The following is an 18,733-nucleotide window of genomic DNA, read 5'->3' on the forward strand; positions in this document are numbered from 1 at the left end:
CTTTTTGAAAGGAAATCTTTCAACAAGCTGAGTTTCCTCTGTGTGTGATGCATGTGAGAAGATCTGCTCCAAAACAGAAACAAGAAATGAGAATGTTTCACATGGCAAAGGAAGAGAGAAGCTTAAGGAAGACAGCCCAGGACTTCCCAGAATACGGAGGATATAAATCTGTCAACTCAAGATTAATATCAAAAGACACAGTATAGCTTACAGATTAAGATTGAGCTGTAGTCCATCTAAGGGTGAATGGATAAACAAAATGTGGTCCTATACACACAATAGAATATTACCCTTAAAAAGAAGGAAATTCTGACACATGCTACAACATGCATGAACCTTGAGGATATTATGCTAAGTGAAATAAGCCAGGCACAAAAGCAAAAATACTGTATGATTTCACTTAGATGAAGTATCTAAAGTAGTCAAAATAATAGAAACAGAACGTAGAATGGTGGTTGCCAGGGGCAGGAAGGGAGGGGAAAAAGGAAGTTGTTGTTTACTGGGTATAGAGTTTCAGTTTTGCAAGATTTTTGAAAAAGTTCTGGAGATTGGTTGCACAACAATGTGAATGTTAATGCCGCTGAACTATATACTTAAAATGATTAAATGGTAAGTTTTATGTTATACATATTTTGCCACACAAAACCCCCCTAATTTCATTGAATTAAAAAAAAATTGGGGAGCCAGAGTGCTTGGGTTTGACTCTTGAGACCTTGGGCAAGTTACTTAAAATCTATGAGCTCTAATTTCCTCCTCTGTAAAGTTTTGTTACAGGGCTTTATGAGAATTGAGTCTGGCACATAGAAAATGCTTAATACATGTGAGATATAATTATTATAAAAAGCAACCCTGGGGGCTTCCCTGGTGGCGCAGTGGTTGAGAGTCCGCCTGCCGATGCAGTGGACACGGGTTCGTGCCCCGGTCCGGGAAGATCCCACATGCCGCGGAGCGGCTGGGCCCGTGAGCCATGGCCGCTGAGCCTGCGCGTCCGGAGCCTGTGCTCCGCAACGGGAGAGGCCACAGCAGTGATAGGCCTGCGTACCGCAAAAAAAAAAAAAAAAAAAAAAGCAACCCTGGGACTTCCCTGGTGGTCCAGTGGTTAGGACTCTGCGCTTCCACTGCAGGGGGCACGGGTTTGACCCTTGGTGGTGGAATTAAGATCCCGCATGCCGCGCAGTGCGGCAAAAAAAAACCCTCCAAAACCAAGACAAACCATCCCCCAAAATAAAAACAAAAAGTGTCCCTAAGCTTCTTTCTTCAATTCACGAATTTGACAAATGTCAAGCCCATACTTCCTTCAATGCATCATTCTGCACTTTGGGAAAACTACAGAAAAAATGTTCCACCTACATGGAGCTTAATTACTAGTGGTGGATTCAGATAATACATGAGTAGATTATAAATTCTGGGAAGAAAAATAAAACATGTTAAGAGTATAGGAAAGGCTGGGAAGTGCTGTGACCTGACACTTGAGCAGAACGCAAATGAAGTAAGGAGCCTGTGGGGTACTCCACTGTGTAATGAATATCTAGTATTTTAACAACCTTGCATCATAATGTTATAGATTAAATAATGCCTAATTCTTAACTTTGCGAACATTAGACTCACTAAACAAAATTAATTCCAAATGCCAGTATCTGAAACAAATTCAGCAAAGAAATAACAAAATTCCAAAACCTTTTAATCTTTCCTGTATTTTTTTTCTTGAAAATACTAGATTTAAAAGAAAATGTCACATTGTAAACAAGTCCAGTGATCCATTAGCTTAAAACAGAATGACAGCACAATCACATTATAAAACCTAAAAATGAAACACTGGTACCAAACACAGCAGTTAAAGAGAGGCCTGAGCCAGGCTCTGAAAGATCTTTCCCGGAAATAGAGGCAGCAGCAGCTTCAAAGAGGCACAAAAATTGGAAGAAGGAGGAGGCAGCATTCAAACCATCAAGGCATAAGAGTACCAAAAAAAAAAAAAAACAGAGCAATAGACTCATCTTGTGAACAAGAGGTGAAGGATAAAAGGGCAAAAGCATACTTCCTGATGTTCTGGGAACATCAGACCACGCCACATGAACCCAGGAGTGTTAGAAGGGCAGTTTTTTAAGTGGGGAAAGGATATTAGTCAACTTTAGAAGCACTTGGGTCTGCTTCTTGGCACTCAACTCTCAGGGACACAGGAAACACGTCACTCTAGTGTTGTTTCTAAACTCATAATTGAGCTGCTTGCCCTGACCCCATCACCTTGGCTGAACATAACATCGAATCTTGGCTGTGTCTGTTGCTCCCATGGATGTCCTACTTATGAATGAATATGTATAAGAGAGGTGCCACGGTGAGACCTTGGAACAAAACACAGGACTCTCTTGGGAAAAGGGTTTCTGTCTTCCTCCTGGTGCTGGAGGGTCCCTGAGGGATAGGAGTTTGATGTGGCTTGAGGCTCCGAGTTCATCAGCAAAACTTTCTCTTTCTCTTTAGCCCCACCCACCCAAATCCTTCCCCAAGGAGGCCTCTGAGTTCATGGAAGGGCCAACTGAGAGAGCAGAAAAAAACAGCTGGGGAAAGAACGTAAGGGATAGTTTTCTTCCTGTGGCACTTGTTACTGACCAGAGTGACTACTTCCTTATAGTGACTTTAGACATTGAGAGAGTTTGTTCCTTAACCTGGAACACTGATTCTCAAATAAGGGGCAGGCCTTCCCAAGAGGGGCTCTTAAGACTCTCCGAAGCGGTTTTGTCCAACATAAGCCCCAAACTCTCTCTCAACTGAGATCAGTATATGTAATGACAGAAATTCCTGATGGGAGTATATTGTACATCTGAACAGTGTTAGAGGCACAACAAAAAGCTAAAAACCCCTAATCTGTGGGACAGACGTCAAAATTATATAGTGATTTTTTTTCTCATTAAGTTACAAATAAGTAGCTAAATTCCATGACTAGACTCCACGCTGAACAGCCAAGAACGACAAGTTCACCCATTCAACTAGTAACCACACTAGATTAAAGCAATACAATTCTGTCCTCCTAAAGACAATTTCCAGAAAGACCCGCCTGTCCCAGTGAGGTAGTTGACACTAGGATTAGCACAGGCTAATCACTGTACGGTTTCTTAGAAGACTGGCTTTTCTCTGTTCCTTTCTCTTTCATAGTGCACAAGGGGTCCACCAACTTGTTATGAACAAGCATTAAGCCTCTGAAATACTTGACAGTCTTCACTTTCAACTCTAGGGTGGCATCCTCGTCGCACATAAACACCGTGTGGGGATGCTACTGGAAGGCAGACATATGGTTCACTCCCTCCTCCGTGGCCTTATACAGAGCAAACGCCTTGTGAGCACCTGAGATGAAGATTATCATCTCTCTAGCATCCATCACAGTGCCCATGCCCACCATCAGGGCCATGGTGGGCACCTTGGTGAGATTTCCATCAAAGAACCTAGCAAGGGCTTCCTTGGTGTCTCAGTGGTTAAGAGTCCGCCTGCCAATGCAGGGGACACGGGTTTGAGCCCTGGTCCGGGAAGATCCCACATGCTGCAGAGCAACTAAGCCCGTGCGCCACAACTACTGACCCTGTGCTGTACAGCCCACAAGCCACAGCTACTGAGCCCACGTGCCACAACTACTGAAGCCCGTGTGCCTAGAGCCTGTGCTCTGCAACAAAAGAAGCCACTGCAATGAGAAGCCCGTGCACCGCCATGAAGAGTAGCCCCGGCTCGCTGCAACTGGAGAAAGCCCATGCACAGCAACAAAGACCCAACGCAGCCAAAAATAAACACATAAATTTATTAAAAATATATATATATATAAAAAGAACCTAGCATTGGCCAGGATGGTGTCCATGGCCAGTGTCTTCACATGGTCCTAGACAATAGACTGGAGCCCAACTCGTAAAAGGCAATGTGTCCACCAAGGCCGATGCCTCCCAACAAACAGCTCAATCCCTCCCGCAGCCTTGATCTTCTCTTCAAAGGCATCACACTCAGCCTGTAGGCCAGGTGCATTCCCATCCAGAATGTGGGTGTTTTCTGGGTGGATATCAATGTGTTTGAAGAGTTGTTCCACATGAAGGCGTGGTAGCTCTCTGGGTGGTCTCAAAGAAGGCCCACATACTCATCCATGTTGAAAGTCTTCACATATCTGAAGGACAGGTCTCCATTCTTATAGTACTCAATCAGCTTCTTGTAGCAGACAAGTGGGGTGCTCCTAGTGGGGAGCCCCAGGGTGAAGTACTTGTCTGGCCCTTGGCTAAACTGGATGATGCAGTTCCTGATGTATTTGGCCACCCACTCACTGGCCTGAGAAGAGGGGTCCAGGATGGTGAGCTTCATCTTGTTGAGGACACCTCCTGTGGTGGCTGTAGAGACTGTGCTAATCTTTCCTTGTTTAATGATAACATAAATAATTTATTGGAACACAAGCATTAAAATTGTCAGAAAGGTAACATTTAGACATTGCAAAGATGATATATTAAGTGACATATATGATCCATTTTTACCTTAAAAATACAACGATTTTTTCAATATGCATTGAAAAAGTCTAGGAAGATTCACATCAAGAGGTGGCTACAGTGCAGCCATTATGGAAACCAGTATGGAAGTTCCTTAAAAAACTAAAAATAGAGTTACCATATGATCCAGCAATCCCACTCCTGGGCATATATCCAGAAAAGATGAAAACTCTAATTCGAAAAGATACATGCACCCCAATGTTCATAGCAGCACTATTTACAATAGCCAAGACATGGAAGCAACCTAAGTGTCCATCAACAGATGAATGGATAAAGAAGATGTGGTATATATATACAATGAAATATTCCTCAGCCACAAAAAAGAATGAAATATTGCCTTTTGCAGCAACATGGATGGACCTAGAGATTACCATACTAAATGAAGTAAGTCAGACAGAGAAAGACAAATGTCATATCATTGATATGTGGAATCTAAAATAATGGTACAAATGAACATATTTACAAAACAGGAACAGAGTCACAGATGTAGAAAACAAACTTATTGTTACCAAAGGGGAAAAGGGTGGGGCAGAGGGATAAATTGGGAGATTGGGATTGACATATACACACTACTATATATAAAATAAACAACAAGGATTTACTGTACAGCACAGGGAACTATATTCAGTATCTTGTAATAAACTATAATTGGTAAGAATCTGAAAAAATATATGATTGGATCACTTTACTGTACACCTGGAACTAACACAGTATTCTAAGTTAACTATACTTTAATTAAAAAAAAGGGGGGGGCTGTAATGTGGAGCAAATGGACCTCTTACACACTGCTGGTGGGAATGCAAAATGATCCACTTTGAAAAAAGACGTGTATATCTTACGAAGTTAAACACGTACTTACCATTTGGCCCAGCAGTGCAACTCATAAAGGAATAAAAGAGAAATAAAATTATATGTTCAAAGACTTGCATACATATGTTCATAACTATTAATAGCCTCAAACTGGAAACAACCCAAATGTCCATCAACTGGTAATGAGATAAAACAAATTGAGTATAACCAAGGTATGGAAAATTGCTCAGCAATAAAAAGAAATATTTATACATACCACATGAATGAATTTCGGAAACATTATACTAAGTGACAGAACTCAAATACAAAAGATTACATGCTGTGCATACATATATTTATATGAAATTCTAGAAAAGGCAAACCTATGGTGACAAAAAGCAGACCAACAACTGCCTGGGTAAGTGGTAGGGAGGATATGCAGAGGGTGGGGAATATTAGAGGGAAAAAGAAAACTTTTTAAAGTGATAGAAATGTTCTATATACGCATACCTCAGAGATATTGCAGGTTCAGTTGTAGACCACTGTAATGAAGTGAGCCACACAAATTTTTTTGGCTTCCCAGTACATACAAAAGTCAGTTGTTTTTACACTATGCAGTAGTCTATTAAGTGTGCAATAGCATTGTCTAAAACAACAGTGTACATACTTTAATTAAAAAATACTTTCTTGCCAAAAAATGCTAGCCATCATCTAAGCCTTCAGTGAGCTGTAATCTTTTGCTGGTGGAGGGTCCTACCTTGATGTTCATGGCTGTGGACTGAGCAGGGTGGTGGTTGCTGAAGGTTGGGGTGGCTGTGGCGAGGTCTTTAAGACAACAGTAAAGTTTCCCACATCGATTGACTCCTCCTTTCACTTGAACACTTAGAGGCCATTTAGACTTATTACTTGGCCTATTTCAATATTGTTGTGTCTCAGGGAATAGGGAGGACTAACGAGAGGGAGAGAGACTGGGGAATGGCAGGTCAGTGGAGCAGTGAGAACACACACAACATTGCCATCTTATATGGGTGTGGCTCATGGCACCCCAAAACAATGATAATATCATACGTCAAAATCACTGATCACAGATTACCATAAATATAATAATGAAAAATTTGCAATATTGTGAGAATTACCAAAATGTGACAGAGACATGAAGTGAGCAAATACTGTTGGAAAAATGGCGCCAATAGACTTGCTTGATGCAGAGTTGCCACAAACCTTCAATTTGGTAAAAAAAACGCAGTATCTGTGAATCACAATAAGGCAAAGCACAATAAAATGAGGATTGTAGTGGTAGTTATACAATCATATATAATTATGATTATACAAACTATACACTTAGACTGGGTACATTTTATTCTATGTAAATTATACCTCAGTGAAGCTGGAAAAAATTCATCATAATATAAAACCTAAGATTTACACAATTTTCTTCATGTGAAAAAATAATAAAAATTAAAAAAAATTTGAACAGGTGACCTCTGGTTGGTGGGAATATAGTTTTTATTTTTTGCTTACATATATTGAATGTTATACAATGAATGCTATTTTCCATAATTAATCAATTATTTCTTGAAGTGATGATGACCTAACTGAAGTAAGTAAATAAGCCCAACTTGGTTTGGTGAGACAGCGTCAGGGTGGATGTTTGAACCTGGATCTCTATACTCTTGGCCATTATACAGGTACATTCCAAGCTTCCCAGATAAGAATAATAGCCTGGGATGCTTAACAAAACTGTTTGTATACTACACTTTTAAATCTGCATAGTTAATAAGTCCTCAAAGGTGATTCTTACCACGGGGAAATTTGATGGAACCATTGCCTACATGCAGAATCTGAAACCTCAGGAACATTTTCTTTTATATTAAGGGTCTGTCATTGATGCCAAATAATCCCACATGTGTATTAGTTACCCCACCTGGAATCTATTAGCATTAATCTTTCCTGGAAAGTCATCTTCCTTATGAAGCTATCCCTAACTGGGACCCCATACCTGCCCAGAGTTGGGTGACCCTTGGTGGTTCCTTTTCTATCCCCGTTACCCGTACAGTAAAGCATATAGCTCTTCTTGCCCAGGTCTTTACTTAATTGGCACAACTGACACTGGGGCTGGATAAATTCTTTGCTGTGGGGGCTGTCCAGTGTACTGTAGGATGTTTAGCAGCATCTCTGGCTTCTACCCTTACACACCAGTAGCACCAACCTCCCATGCCCAGTTGTGACAACCAAAAATGCAAAAATGTCTCCAGTCATTGACACATGTCCCTGAAGGTGGCAAAATTAACCAAGTTAAGAACCATTAACTTGTCTCCCGTGTCAGTCTAAATAAACATCTTCTAATCAATCCTCTGCATAGATTCCAGATTTCTAAAACTTGCAGTTCAAAGCATAGTCCTTAGCCCAGCAGCACTGGTGTTAGGTATAAGAGCTTGTTAGAAAAGCAATATCTCAGGCCCAACCCCAGGCTCTGCATTTTTAACAAGATTAACAATCCCTGCTGATTCCTATGCTCTTAAAGTTTGAGAAGAACTGCCAGAAAGTCTCTAACTTGCCTGAGGGTTAATATCACTTGGAACAGAGGTTAACAAAATTCCTAAGTCCTTCTCCTGGAGATTTCATTCCATTGGTCAAGGGTGGGGCCTAGGAGCCTGCATTGTTAAAATGTGTCTCAGGTATCCTTATCTTTGGGCAAGTTAAGGAACTGCCAAAATAAACATTAGGGAATTCCCCGGTGGTCCAGTGGTTAGGACTCGGTGCTTTCTCTGCTGGGCCTGGGTTCAGTCCCTGGTTGGGGAACTAAGATTCGGCACGCCGTGCAGCTTGGCCACAAAAATAAATAAATAAATAAATAAATTCAGATTTTGTCATTATCCACATAAAATTAAAACCTCTGGGCTTCCCTGGTGGTGCAGTGGTTGAGAGTCTGCCTGCCGATGCAGGGGACGCGGGTTCGTGCCCCAGTCCGGGAAGATCCCACATGCCGCGGAGCGGCTGGGCCCGTGAGCCATGGCCGCTGGGCCTGTGCATCTGGAGCCTGTGCTCCACAGCGTGAGAGGCCACGGTGGTGAGAGGCCCGCGTACCGCAAAAAACAAACAAACAGAAAACAAAACCTCCTCTGTGGCTCCCCATGACCTGGAGCAGTGGTTCTCAACCTTAGGTACTCACCTAGGGAGTACTTAAAAATCCTAATACTAGGTTGTTCCTCAAACCAATTAAATCAGAAATCTCTGGGGTAGAAACCCATTCACCGATGTGTGTTTTAAAACTCCCCAGTTGCAGCCAATGTTGAGAACCACTGGAAATGACCAAGCCTGAGCTCCTTAGCCTGGCTTAAAGCCCAACTAGAAAGGTCCCTTTCTAGCTCTGCTTTGCACTGCACTTTTATATATGTACACTTTACTCCCGCCTCACTAAACTATCTGAAATTCCTACACCTATAGTACTTTCAAGTCTCTGGGACTTTCTACTGGTTATGCTGTCTTCTACTGCCCTGGCAAAGAGTTATTCATCCCTAACGACTAAATTACCACTTAGCCCCCACTTTAGAGTTAATCAATTAGTTAATTAATTAATTAAGGCTGTGCCGCACAGCACACGGGATCTTAGTTCCCCGACCAGGGATCGAACCTGTGCCCCCTGCGGTGGAAGTGTGGAGTCGGAACCACTGGACCACCAGGGAATTCCCTAGAGTGATTTTAGATTTCCCTGACAAACTCATTCAGGCAGAGTGAATCATTCCCTTCTCTGTGCTAACACCATCCGTCTTTGTGTAGACTTGTATTACTATATTTACCCCAGTATATTAATAGGCTACAAATATTATATCTTGAGGACAGGAACTATGCCTGGTTCACCTTTATATACCTAGCACCTAGCAAAGGGCCAGGCATACAGTAAACAGCCAATAATATCTGTTGACTTAGTGAAAGTACTGTAAGCAACAAAATAAAAACAAGCAGGATATTACCTTCTTTAAAAAAATTTTTTTTTGATTTAACATAATCTAACTACATAAAAATCTTAATTAGAAAAGAACTTTTGTTGGGAGGGAGACGCAAGAGGGAGGAGATATGGGGATATATGTATACGTATAGCTGATTCACTTTGTTATACAGCAGAAACTAACACACCATTGTAAAGCAATTATACTCCAATAAAGATGTTAAAAAAAACCAAAAAACTTTTAAGCTGTGATCCTCAAATGAAGAAATACACCTGAAAGCACTCCTAAGAGAGAAGCCTTTTCCTTGATTCAGAATCATAATTTGGTCCATTCCAAGGCTTTGAAATAATTGTTTTTTTTTTTTTTTTTTGATATGCAGGCCTCTCACTGTTGTGGCCTCTCCCGTTGCAGAGCACAGGCTCCGGATGCGCAGGCTCAGCGGCCATGGCTCACAGGCCCAGCCGCTCCGCGGCATGTGGGATCTTCCTGGACCGGGGCACGAACCCGCGTCCCCTGCATCAGCAGGTGGACTCTCAACCACTGAGCCACCAGGGAAGCCCTAATTCTGTTTTTTTATATGTGTCTATGGCACTTTTTCAATTTAGGTGAAATTTACCTAACATAAAATTAACTATTTTAAAGTGTAAAATTTAGTGTCATTTAATAAATTTACAATGTTATACAATCACCACCTATATCAAGTTCCAAAATTATTTTCATCACCTCAAAAGAAAACCCTATACTCATCAAGCAGTCATTCACTCCCCATTCTCTTCCTAGCTCCTAGAAAGCACCAGGAACATTAACTTTTAAGTTACACTAAGATATTTAAAAGATATAAAGCAGATAGTTAAAGAGATACAGATTCTAGATGGTTGCACAATTGCATCTCATCACACAGAAGAGCTCAAGTGTAGTTTTTTCAATAATCTCAAAAAACTCCAGTATTTTATTAACCATTTTATGTACATTGATATTCAGTCTTGAAAACTGATAAAAACATGTCCAGAGTTTCTTATAAAGACAACGTACAAATGCTCATTTACATTCTGCACATTAATAACGATGATGAAAATGACACAGTATTCATAGCTACATAAAAATATATACAAGGATTCAAACAGACGATGTTATTTGGCTTATAACATGTGTAGATACTACACAAAAAAATGAGGATGTAATTTTCAGAAAAGTAAAATGTGACCAAAATCACTTTTCGTCTTAAAATTTAAAAATAAAATTCCTAACAATCGTAATTACTAGTTCATACTCAAATCTCAGACTAATTCAAATTAGCCACGGTTAGACATAGGTTAAGTTAAATATATATATATATATATATATTTTTTTGCGGTACGCGGGCCTCTCACTGTTGTGGCCTCTCCCGTTGCGGAGCACAGGCTCCAGACACGCAGGCTCAGCGGCCATGGCTCATGGGCCTAGCCGCTCCGCAGCATGTGGGATCTTCCTGGACCGGGGCATGAACCCGTGTCCCCTGCATCGGCAGGCGGACTCTCAACCACTGCGCCACCAGGGAAGCCCCGGTTAAGTTAAATACTTGTTAAATATTTTGCATTTAAAAAAATAAGGTCTGTGGTTTAAAAAACATACATTTGATAAGATTTTCTCAAAATTAATTAAGAATGGCTTATCCATGTCCTTCCAGATTCTGGAAACTCACTAGAAAAAGTGAATACCGAACAGCTGACTCTTTGGAAAGTTGCACCCCAAGCCCCGGAAAACACCCTTAAGGGGCCCAGTGATCAAACCCTAATGGGAAACTCATAATGCACCGATGATACTGAGAACAAAGAGGGGGAAGTAATATGGCATGAGGTGACATTAATGTGGTTTTGAAAAAGGTTTCAACTATTCTTAGGGAATCAATTATACATTGAGAATGACCAATCTCATGATAACCTCAAAAACAGTATCTCACATATTATCATGGTGCTACCTCACTAGTAGGAATATGGTTTCTAACAACTCTTTTCTGTATTTTACTCTACTGGCTTGAGAAGCAGCTTCCTATTTTGAGAATTATATGACATGATATAATCATACATAACTAAGTTAATGGTTTGGAAAACAAAATGATAGTAGTTTTAAAAAGGAGCAAGTATCTCTTTTATCAGGTTGTGACACCAGGCTAAGAGGGCTTAGGGCTGGAAAGCAAGGAGTGGGGGTAGTGCAGGGGTTCAGGTACAAATCTGCTTCTGCTCAAGGAGAGGAAGGGCACGAGAAGTGTCTGGACAACCCACAATGGTCTTGGCACCTGGATGTGGAGCTACCACACTGGGTCAGAGACAGGCTGGGCATCATCCTCTGGCCCAGATGCCATGGAACCCAACCCCTACTTAATACTAAATTAGGAACACAAACCCCTCAAACGACACTTACCAAAAACAGATTATTCACCCTCATATTACAAAGCCCAGAAGAATAAGACATTTAATTATTTTAAAAAGTGAGCCAAAAAATTATGAGGTTTCTCCTTACTTCACCTGAAAAACCCAGGAACAAATATTTTAACAATTCTATGACTATTAATATGTTTAAAAGGCACTTAAAACATTCCTTTACAATCCAACTCAAAATACATCTGTCAACTACATTTTGGATAAATGTAAAAAAAACCCAACTTTGGTGTAACTTTTTTTTGTAACTCAGTGATATTTACTACCTACAGGGCTGAATGTTTTGAAAGATAGAGCCCCAACTTTCTGCAAAACAACTTGAAAGTGCTTTTATCATAGAAATGGGAAGGGCACTAATGATTTGCTCTTTCACTGACAACATCCTGTAGTCGTTTAAGTAAAACGTCATCATTTTCTTGACAGAGGCGTTTGGCAGGTGATTCTGCATCACCATCGATGGCTATTGCTCGCTTCTTGGTTCTCTGCTCACCTTGCCTTATCATGTTGTTGATATCTTTCAAACTCTGTGCAAAAATAGAGGACATGTGTGAGTAAAAGGGGAAAAGGGAGAAACAGCAGCCAAGAACTAAGCTAACTGCTTTTTCCTGCCCTTTATCCTCTATCCAAAGCTGAACACTGGGGTAGAGATTATTTTTTGAATCTAGGCCAACCTAATAAGGGTGATTAGAACTAATCTTTTCAGGTGATTTTAAAAATTGGATTTACCTTATAGCAGTAGTTTTCAAAATGTGGACATGAGACCAGAAGCAGCAGAAGCATTTGGAAACTTATCAGGAATGCAATTTCTCAAGCCTCGCCCTACACCTACTGAATCAGACATTCTGGGGGTTGGGCCCAGCAATCTATAGTTTATCAAGCCTTCCAGGTGATTCTGATACTCCCTAAAGTTTGAGATCCTCCTCCTGAAGCAGTGCTTTTCAAACTTTAATGTGCTTACTAATCGTCTGGGGAATATTGTTACTATGCAGATTCAAATTCAGTTGGGCTGGTGTAAGCCTGAGAGTCTGCGTTTCTAACAGGCTCCCAGGTGATGCTGATGTTGCTCATCTGTAAGGCAGCCTTAGAGAAGTTGCTCCTGAAAGCTGTGCATCACAACAGTCTAGGAGACCTGCCTGCCAGAGCTCTGTGATACAGGAAGTCTATGGGACAGGTATCTGTGTTCAACAAGCTCCCCAGATTCTGACCTATGACTGTGAAATCACTGCCTTACAATTCAATTGGTCCCATTTCTGATTTTATGCAAGAATTTCTTCTAAAAGTCCTCATATAAAATCAACTTCTATAAAGAAGAAATGCAAGCCTGTGCAGTATATCTCAGTCAACTTTGTTTGCTAAGCATAGCAGGAACTTAATAGATGTCTGTGGAACTAAATGAGAAACTAATGAGTTAAGGAGCTGCCATGTATTTGGACTGAGTTACAATCTGTCCCACTACAGTTTCTTCCAGTTAGTAGTGATTCTGGCTTCTGGAGACATACTGAGTGTATCTACTTGATAGCCCTTGAATTATCTGAAAACAGCAATCATGTCCCTATCACATCTTCATCATTGTATGGGAATAAAGATGGAGATAACCATAGAGCTGTCTGTGTAAGTAAGAAGAGGCCTCTGTTTTCAGACCTTTCACTATCCTGGTTGCCATCCACCAAATGAACTTTCACTTCTAAGGCCTTCCTTTACACAGTGTTTCCCATGTCTGACCACTTGCAGGTGTTGCCTTACTGGTCCTTCTCAAGATCGTGCTTGAGCAGGGACACACTGGGCTCTTGGACTGAACTCCCCCGATACCACATCAATCGTAAAGGATTAAACTACCTCAACTGAATACACTGCTCTTGATCACAGGAAACTTGCCATAGTAATAGTTCATATTTATTAGCAGTAACTTTGCAAAAAAAGGGGTAAGATTAAAGATTACTAATTGGAAATCTGAAATCCAGTATTTAACACATGTACACCATTGTTTTGGAGTAAAGTTTGTGTGCAACTTACCTTAGAAGGGCTGCCATTGAACTTATAGAGCAGAGCACTCCTTGGTGTAAGGCCTGACCCATTCTTGTGTGGGGACACATAAATGGAGTGCTGCTGGGAAATGCGGCGCGGAGAGCCTGGCTGTTGCTTAATATGTGGAAAAGGAGAGAGTGGTGGAGCTTCCATCTGAAATAATACAAAAGTAAAGTTTTTATAAGATAAAAGGTTTTCTTTCTTTTTTTGAATCCCACCATTTTTATTCTGCACTATCCACCCTGTCCCACCCCAGCCCCAAGCCAGGTGAAGGGTCAACATGGAACTTTTTTTTCTTTGCCATGTTTTTATTTTTAAAAAATATATATATATATTTATTTATTTTTGGCTGCATTGGGTCTTCGTTGCTGCACATGGGCTTTTCTCTAGCTGTGGTGAGAGGGGGCTACCCTTCATTGTGGTGCATGGGCTTCTCACTGCGGTGGCTTCTCTTGTTGCGGAGCATGGGCTCTAGGCACATGGGCTTCAGTAGTTGTGGCTTGTGGGCTCTAGAGCGCAGGCTCAGTAGTTGTGGCACGCGGGCTTAGTTGCTCCGCGGCATGTGGGATCTTCCTGGACCAGGGCTCGAACTTGTGTTTCCTACATTGGCAGGCGGATTCTTAACCACTGCACTGAAGTGAAAGTTCATTTGGTGGAAGCCCTGGTTTTATTCTTTTTTTATTTTTTATTTTTTTTTGCAGTACGCGGGCCTCTCACTGTTGTGGCCTCTCCCATTGCGGAGCACAGGCTCCGGATGCGCAGGCTCAGCGGCCATGGCTCACAGGCCCAGCCGCTCCGCGGCATGTGGGATCTTCCCGGACCGGGGCACGAACCCGTGTCCCCTGCATTGGCAGGCGGACTCTCAACCACTGTGCCACCAGGGAAGCCCATGTTTTTATTCTTATTGCTATCTCCTAGTTAGGAGTCAGTTATACTGTAAGAGGTTATTTATGGCTGAAGAAAATCAAAAAATGGTTCATTAACCCTTGTTTTTCAACAATTACTAATAGATAAACTAAAATTTATTTTCCTGGATCTTTCAGGAAATTCTGAAGAATTCTGAGCAAGACACCAGAAGCAGTAAGCCAGGAGCATAGGAACCTTATGTCAATGCTCAGAAAGTGGAGCAAAGAGTAATCTATGTCCTAACACTTGCAATAAGAATCTCTCTCCACACGCACATACCCACAACCAAATTAGTAGCACAGAAAATAAAAGAGAGGCAGAGCATTCTGTGGGCCAGCAGGATGAGCCCAATATGGAACAAATCTCTTAATGAAATGGTTAAGACTTTATACTGAAATGCAAAAGATTTAAAGTGAGAAGGGACTCACTTTTAATAATCTATACAATGTTTCTATTCCAAGAATGGAGATGACTCCTTAATTAATATTTCATTCAGCATCTTCACTTGAAGCTAGGAAAACTAGTTTTGTTTTTGTTTTTTTTTTGCAGTACGCGGGCCTCTCACTGCTGTGGCCTCTCTCGTTGCGGAGCACAGCCTCCGGACGCGCAGGCTCAGCGGCCACGGCTCACGGGCCCAGCCGCTCCGTGGCACGTGGGATCTTCCCGGACCAGGGCACGAACCCGTGTCCCCTGCATCGGCAGGCGGACTCTCAACCACTGCGCCACCAGGGAAGCCCTAGTTTTGTTTTTTAATTGGCTGATAATAGATATATTCACAGTATAGCACATGGTGCGGGTGGTGGAACTGAGGGAACAGACTGAGTAGTCATGGCTTCTGAGGATAATCATAGACCATATTCCTTGAAAGGGACAAAGACAGAAATATAGAGAGATACATAGACACATATATGGCTACTGCCTGGATGCAGCTTCTACTAGATTCCTCTTTCTTATAACTGAAGTCTGGTCTCCTGTGAACCAACTTCAGCTTATACACTGATAATACTTTGAAAGGCCTGCTGGTACTGTCAAATCTAGAGTCTGAATAAAAATTTCTTAGTGTTGCTTCTATTATTGATTCAAGCCTATTTATTTCCTTTTCTTTTTATCTTGAGAAAAACACTTATCTCAGAGATATAACAATAGGAATCAAAAACAAAGGAAAAAACCACCAGAACTGTTTTCATTTTTCCATGTTCCCATCTAGTCCTTGCCCATATGCATTCATAATTTCTAACAACATAATCACAGTGTGGATAAAATTTCCATGATTTCCTCTGGTCTCTGTTGTATCACAGCCTTAATCACTCTAATTACTACTATGTTTTCTCCTATAAAATGTATCAGTAAGGTTTTAGCTTTGAAACACTTACTAGCAAAATAAACTCATAGTAATCCAATTATGAGTACAGATGTTAATAAAGTAGTAAAATATAAAACATACCACATGGTCCTGATTTGACAAGTCGTATTTCAATGCAAATGACTTCACTCTTCCTACATATATTGTATTGTAAAATTTGATAAGATCACCTCTTTCCTCTTTCACTGGTCCACTGGAACAGTCAGGTGTTTTTGTAGCATCTTCCAAATCTGTTAAAAGAATTCAGTGTTGTACAATGTAATATTACTCAGCCATAAAAAGGAATGAAACCAAGTCATTTGTAGTGAAGTGGATGGACCTAGAGTCTGTCATACAGAATGAAGTAAGTCAGAAAGAGAAAAACAAATACTGTATATTAACGTATATATATGGAATCTAGAAAAATGGTACTGATGAACCTCGTGGCAGGGCAGGAATAAAGATGCAGATGTAGAGAACAGACTTGAGGACACAGTGGGGGAAGGGGAGGCTGGGACGAAGTGAGGGTAGCATTGACATATATACACTACTAAGTGTAAATTAGATAGCTGCATATAGCACAGGGAGATCAGCTCGGTGCTTTGTGATGACCTAGAAGGGTGGGGTGGGGAGGGTGGAGGGAGGCTCATGAGGGAGGGGATATGTGTATACATACAGCTGATTCACTTTGTTGTACAGTAGAAACTAACACAACATTGTAAAGCAATTATAGTCCAACAAATATTTAAAAAAAAAAAAAAAAGAATTCAGTGTTGTGATAGGTGTACCTTAATCTATAAGTTGGCGATTTGAATCACAACTCTCTCTACAATATAAAAGGAAAAAAAACCAAATAAACCCACATCTTTATGTAAGACAATTAATATTTTTAGAAAAGGTTCAGAAATCCATCTATATTATGGATAAATTAGATTGGAATCATAGAAATGCAAACACGTAAACTTAAGCTGGTACTCTATTCTCTAGATATCACTTCAGCAAGAATGTTTTCACAACCCTACCTTTTGAGCTCACTGTCACCGGTGGCTCTTAGAGGGGCACCAGCCCTGGGTTGAAGTTTACCTAAACTGAGCTTCAGAGTATGGGTAGCAGTGGCAAACCCTGAGTTTCAGATAACAAAAGCCTGCAGATATTCATACTGACTCTTTGAAAAAGGTGGAAAGACTCTAAAAGGTAAAGTGTATCCTCATAGTTTAAGGAAGAAGCAAGGTGAATTGCTTATGTTTATTTTTCTGCAAATACATGGCAGGTGACAGGTGTTCAAAAAGTCTTATTTTCCCACGCACAACAGGAACCTTAGTGCTGTCTATAACTGGCGTCCTCAGTTGTAAAATGATAGCTTGCCCCAAGGTGCTTTCCTGTTTATTACTGTAATTCTGGTGCTTTCCTGTTTATTACTGTAATTCTGGTGCTTTCCTGTTTATTACTGTAATTCTGGTGCTTTCCTGTTTATTACTGTAATTCTGGAGTAGCTTGTGACACCAGGCAGAACTTTATCCTCTTCTTTTTTGGGAAAGAGTATTACAAACCATCTTCTCCTTGTACCTACAAGAATCATCTATGCACAGGAGCTAAGAAAACTACCAGCAATTAAAAAGAATTCAACATGTGAAAAAACTTTCTCATTTTCAATTCTGAAAACATGGGTAGAAACATGCTTCCACCTTTGGAAAACCAGAAAAACTCAAACATGGTCCAAGGGCCAGGCAGCCACAGGGAACCTCCATAGGGATCTCCATTTGGATGTCTTTTTTACTCTTGCTATTTTTGCAGCATCTTAATAGGGCAGAAAAAAGCTATGTGATCAAATAAGTTGAAAAAATGTTGCATAGTAGTATATCCTCCTCTTAGGAATTCAGAATACATGTTAGTATATTAAAGGTTCTGAGAACTTTTGCAATTAGAAAAAAACACATGTTCACTTTAATTCCATACTTCTCAAATTTTCTACGTACAGTCGCTCTTCCCCACAACAGTTACTACCATCCTGGGGGACACTGTCCCAAGGCAGTAAACAATGGCTTAATAACAGCTGTTGTAGGTTATTCTTGTTATACAGATGAATTAAAATTATTATATGTCCTCCTTGGATTAGAAATTTCTGGAGGCAGTTACTTCTTCATGTTTCTGTGTTATTCCATTTCCAGTTGTTAATAGTTACATAAGGTAAGGAGCTATACTTAATTTGAAGGAACCAAACATTTAAAACTCTCTGGGACCTTGGATTCTAACTAAACATGATTTTATTTAACTATTTTTCATTTAGCTGTTTAGTATTTTTTCATTTCAAAACAGAAAACAAGATGTCAGTTGTCCTTTAAGCAGGAAAAAGATCTCTACCTTCCCACCTCTTTAAGGACTTTAGCACTCAGAAATCAAAGCCTCAGTAGGCCGGTGACCATCTTATCACATATACATTAGGAGATGGAACTTATGAAAGACTGGGAAAGAGAATGAGATCTCCCTGCCTGGTGCTATAATTGTTTCAAATCTGTTTCCCCTCAGAGGGCAGGAGGGACCTCTGCCTAACATAATTTGAGGCACATGGTATACATTTGATATACTTCATGAAACGAACCAATGAACTATTATGGTTTCATAATTTTCCCTACTGTTCCCATGAATAAGAGGAATGTCTTTTTTGGATTATCATACAACACTGTCAAGCAATTAAAATGTGGTTTTATATAAAGTACCAGTGAATGAGACTAGCCCTTAGAAAAAAGGAGATATTATCTGCAGAGCTCCAGAGAGACATGCTGAAATTTTTAGCCTGGA

The 18,733-nt window shown here is 40.6% G+C and overlaps 1 protein-coding gene and 1 pseudogene across 6 annotated transcripts in view; both read right to left on the bottom strand.

Moving 5' to 3' along the window:
* Nucleotides 1-2,507: 2,507 nt before the first annotated feature.
* On the bottom strand, nucleotides 2,508-4,326 carry LOC101320963 (glucosamine-6-phosphate deaminase 1-like; annotated as a pseudogene).
* Nucleotides 3,762-18,733, bottom strand: part of RBL1 (RB transcriptional corepressor like 1) — an 82,172-nt gene continuing 67,200 nt past the window's right edge. For 5 of the 6 annotated variants that reach the window (XM_019950758.3, XM_019950757.3, XM_019950756.3 and 2 more), the window contains 3 exons: nucleotides 16,037-16,185; nucleotides 13,675-13,839; nucleotides 3,762-12,185 (listed from right to left, as the gene is read on the bottom strand). In XM_019950758.3, coding sequence (XP_019806317.2) covers nucleotides 12,015-12,185; nucleotides 13,675-13,839; nucleotides 16,037-16,185 — 485 coding nt within the window. In that variant the 3' untranslated portion in view covers nucleotides 3,762-12,014. The remainder of the gene's footprint in view (nucleotides 12,186-13,674; nucleotides 13,840-16,036; nucleotides 16,186-18,733) is intronic. The other variant, XR_012326284.1, reaches the window with a different exon arrangement.

The sequence above is a fragment of the Tursiops truncatus genome, chromosome 15, assembly GCF_011762595.2.
Source record: "Tursiops truncatus isolate mTurTru1 chromosome 15, mTurTru1.mat.Y, whole genome shotgun sequence".
Lineage (NCBI taxonomy): Eukaryota > Metazoa > Chordata > Mammalia > Artiodactyla > Delphinidae > Tursiops > Tursiops truncatus.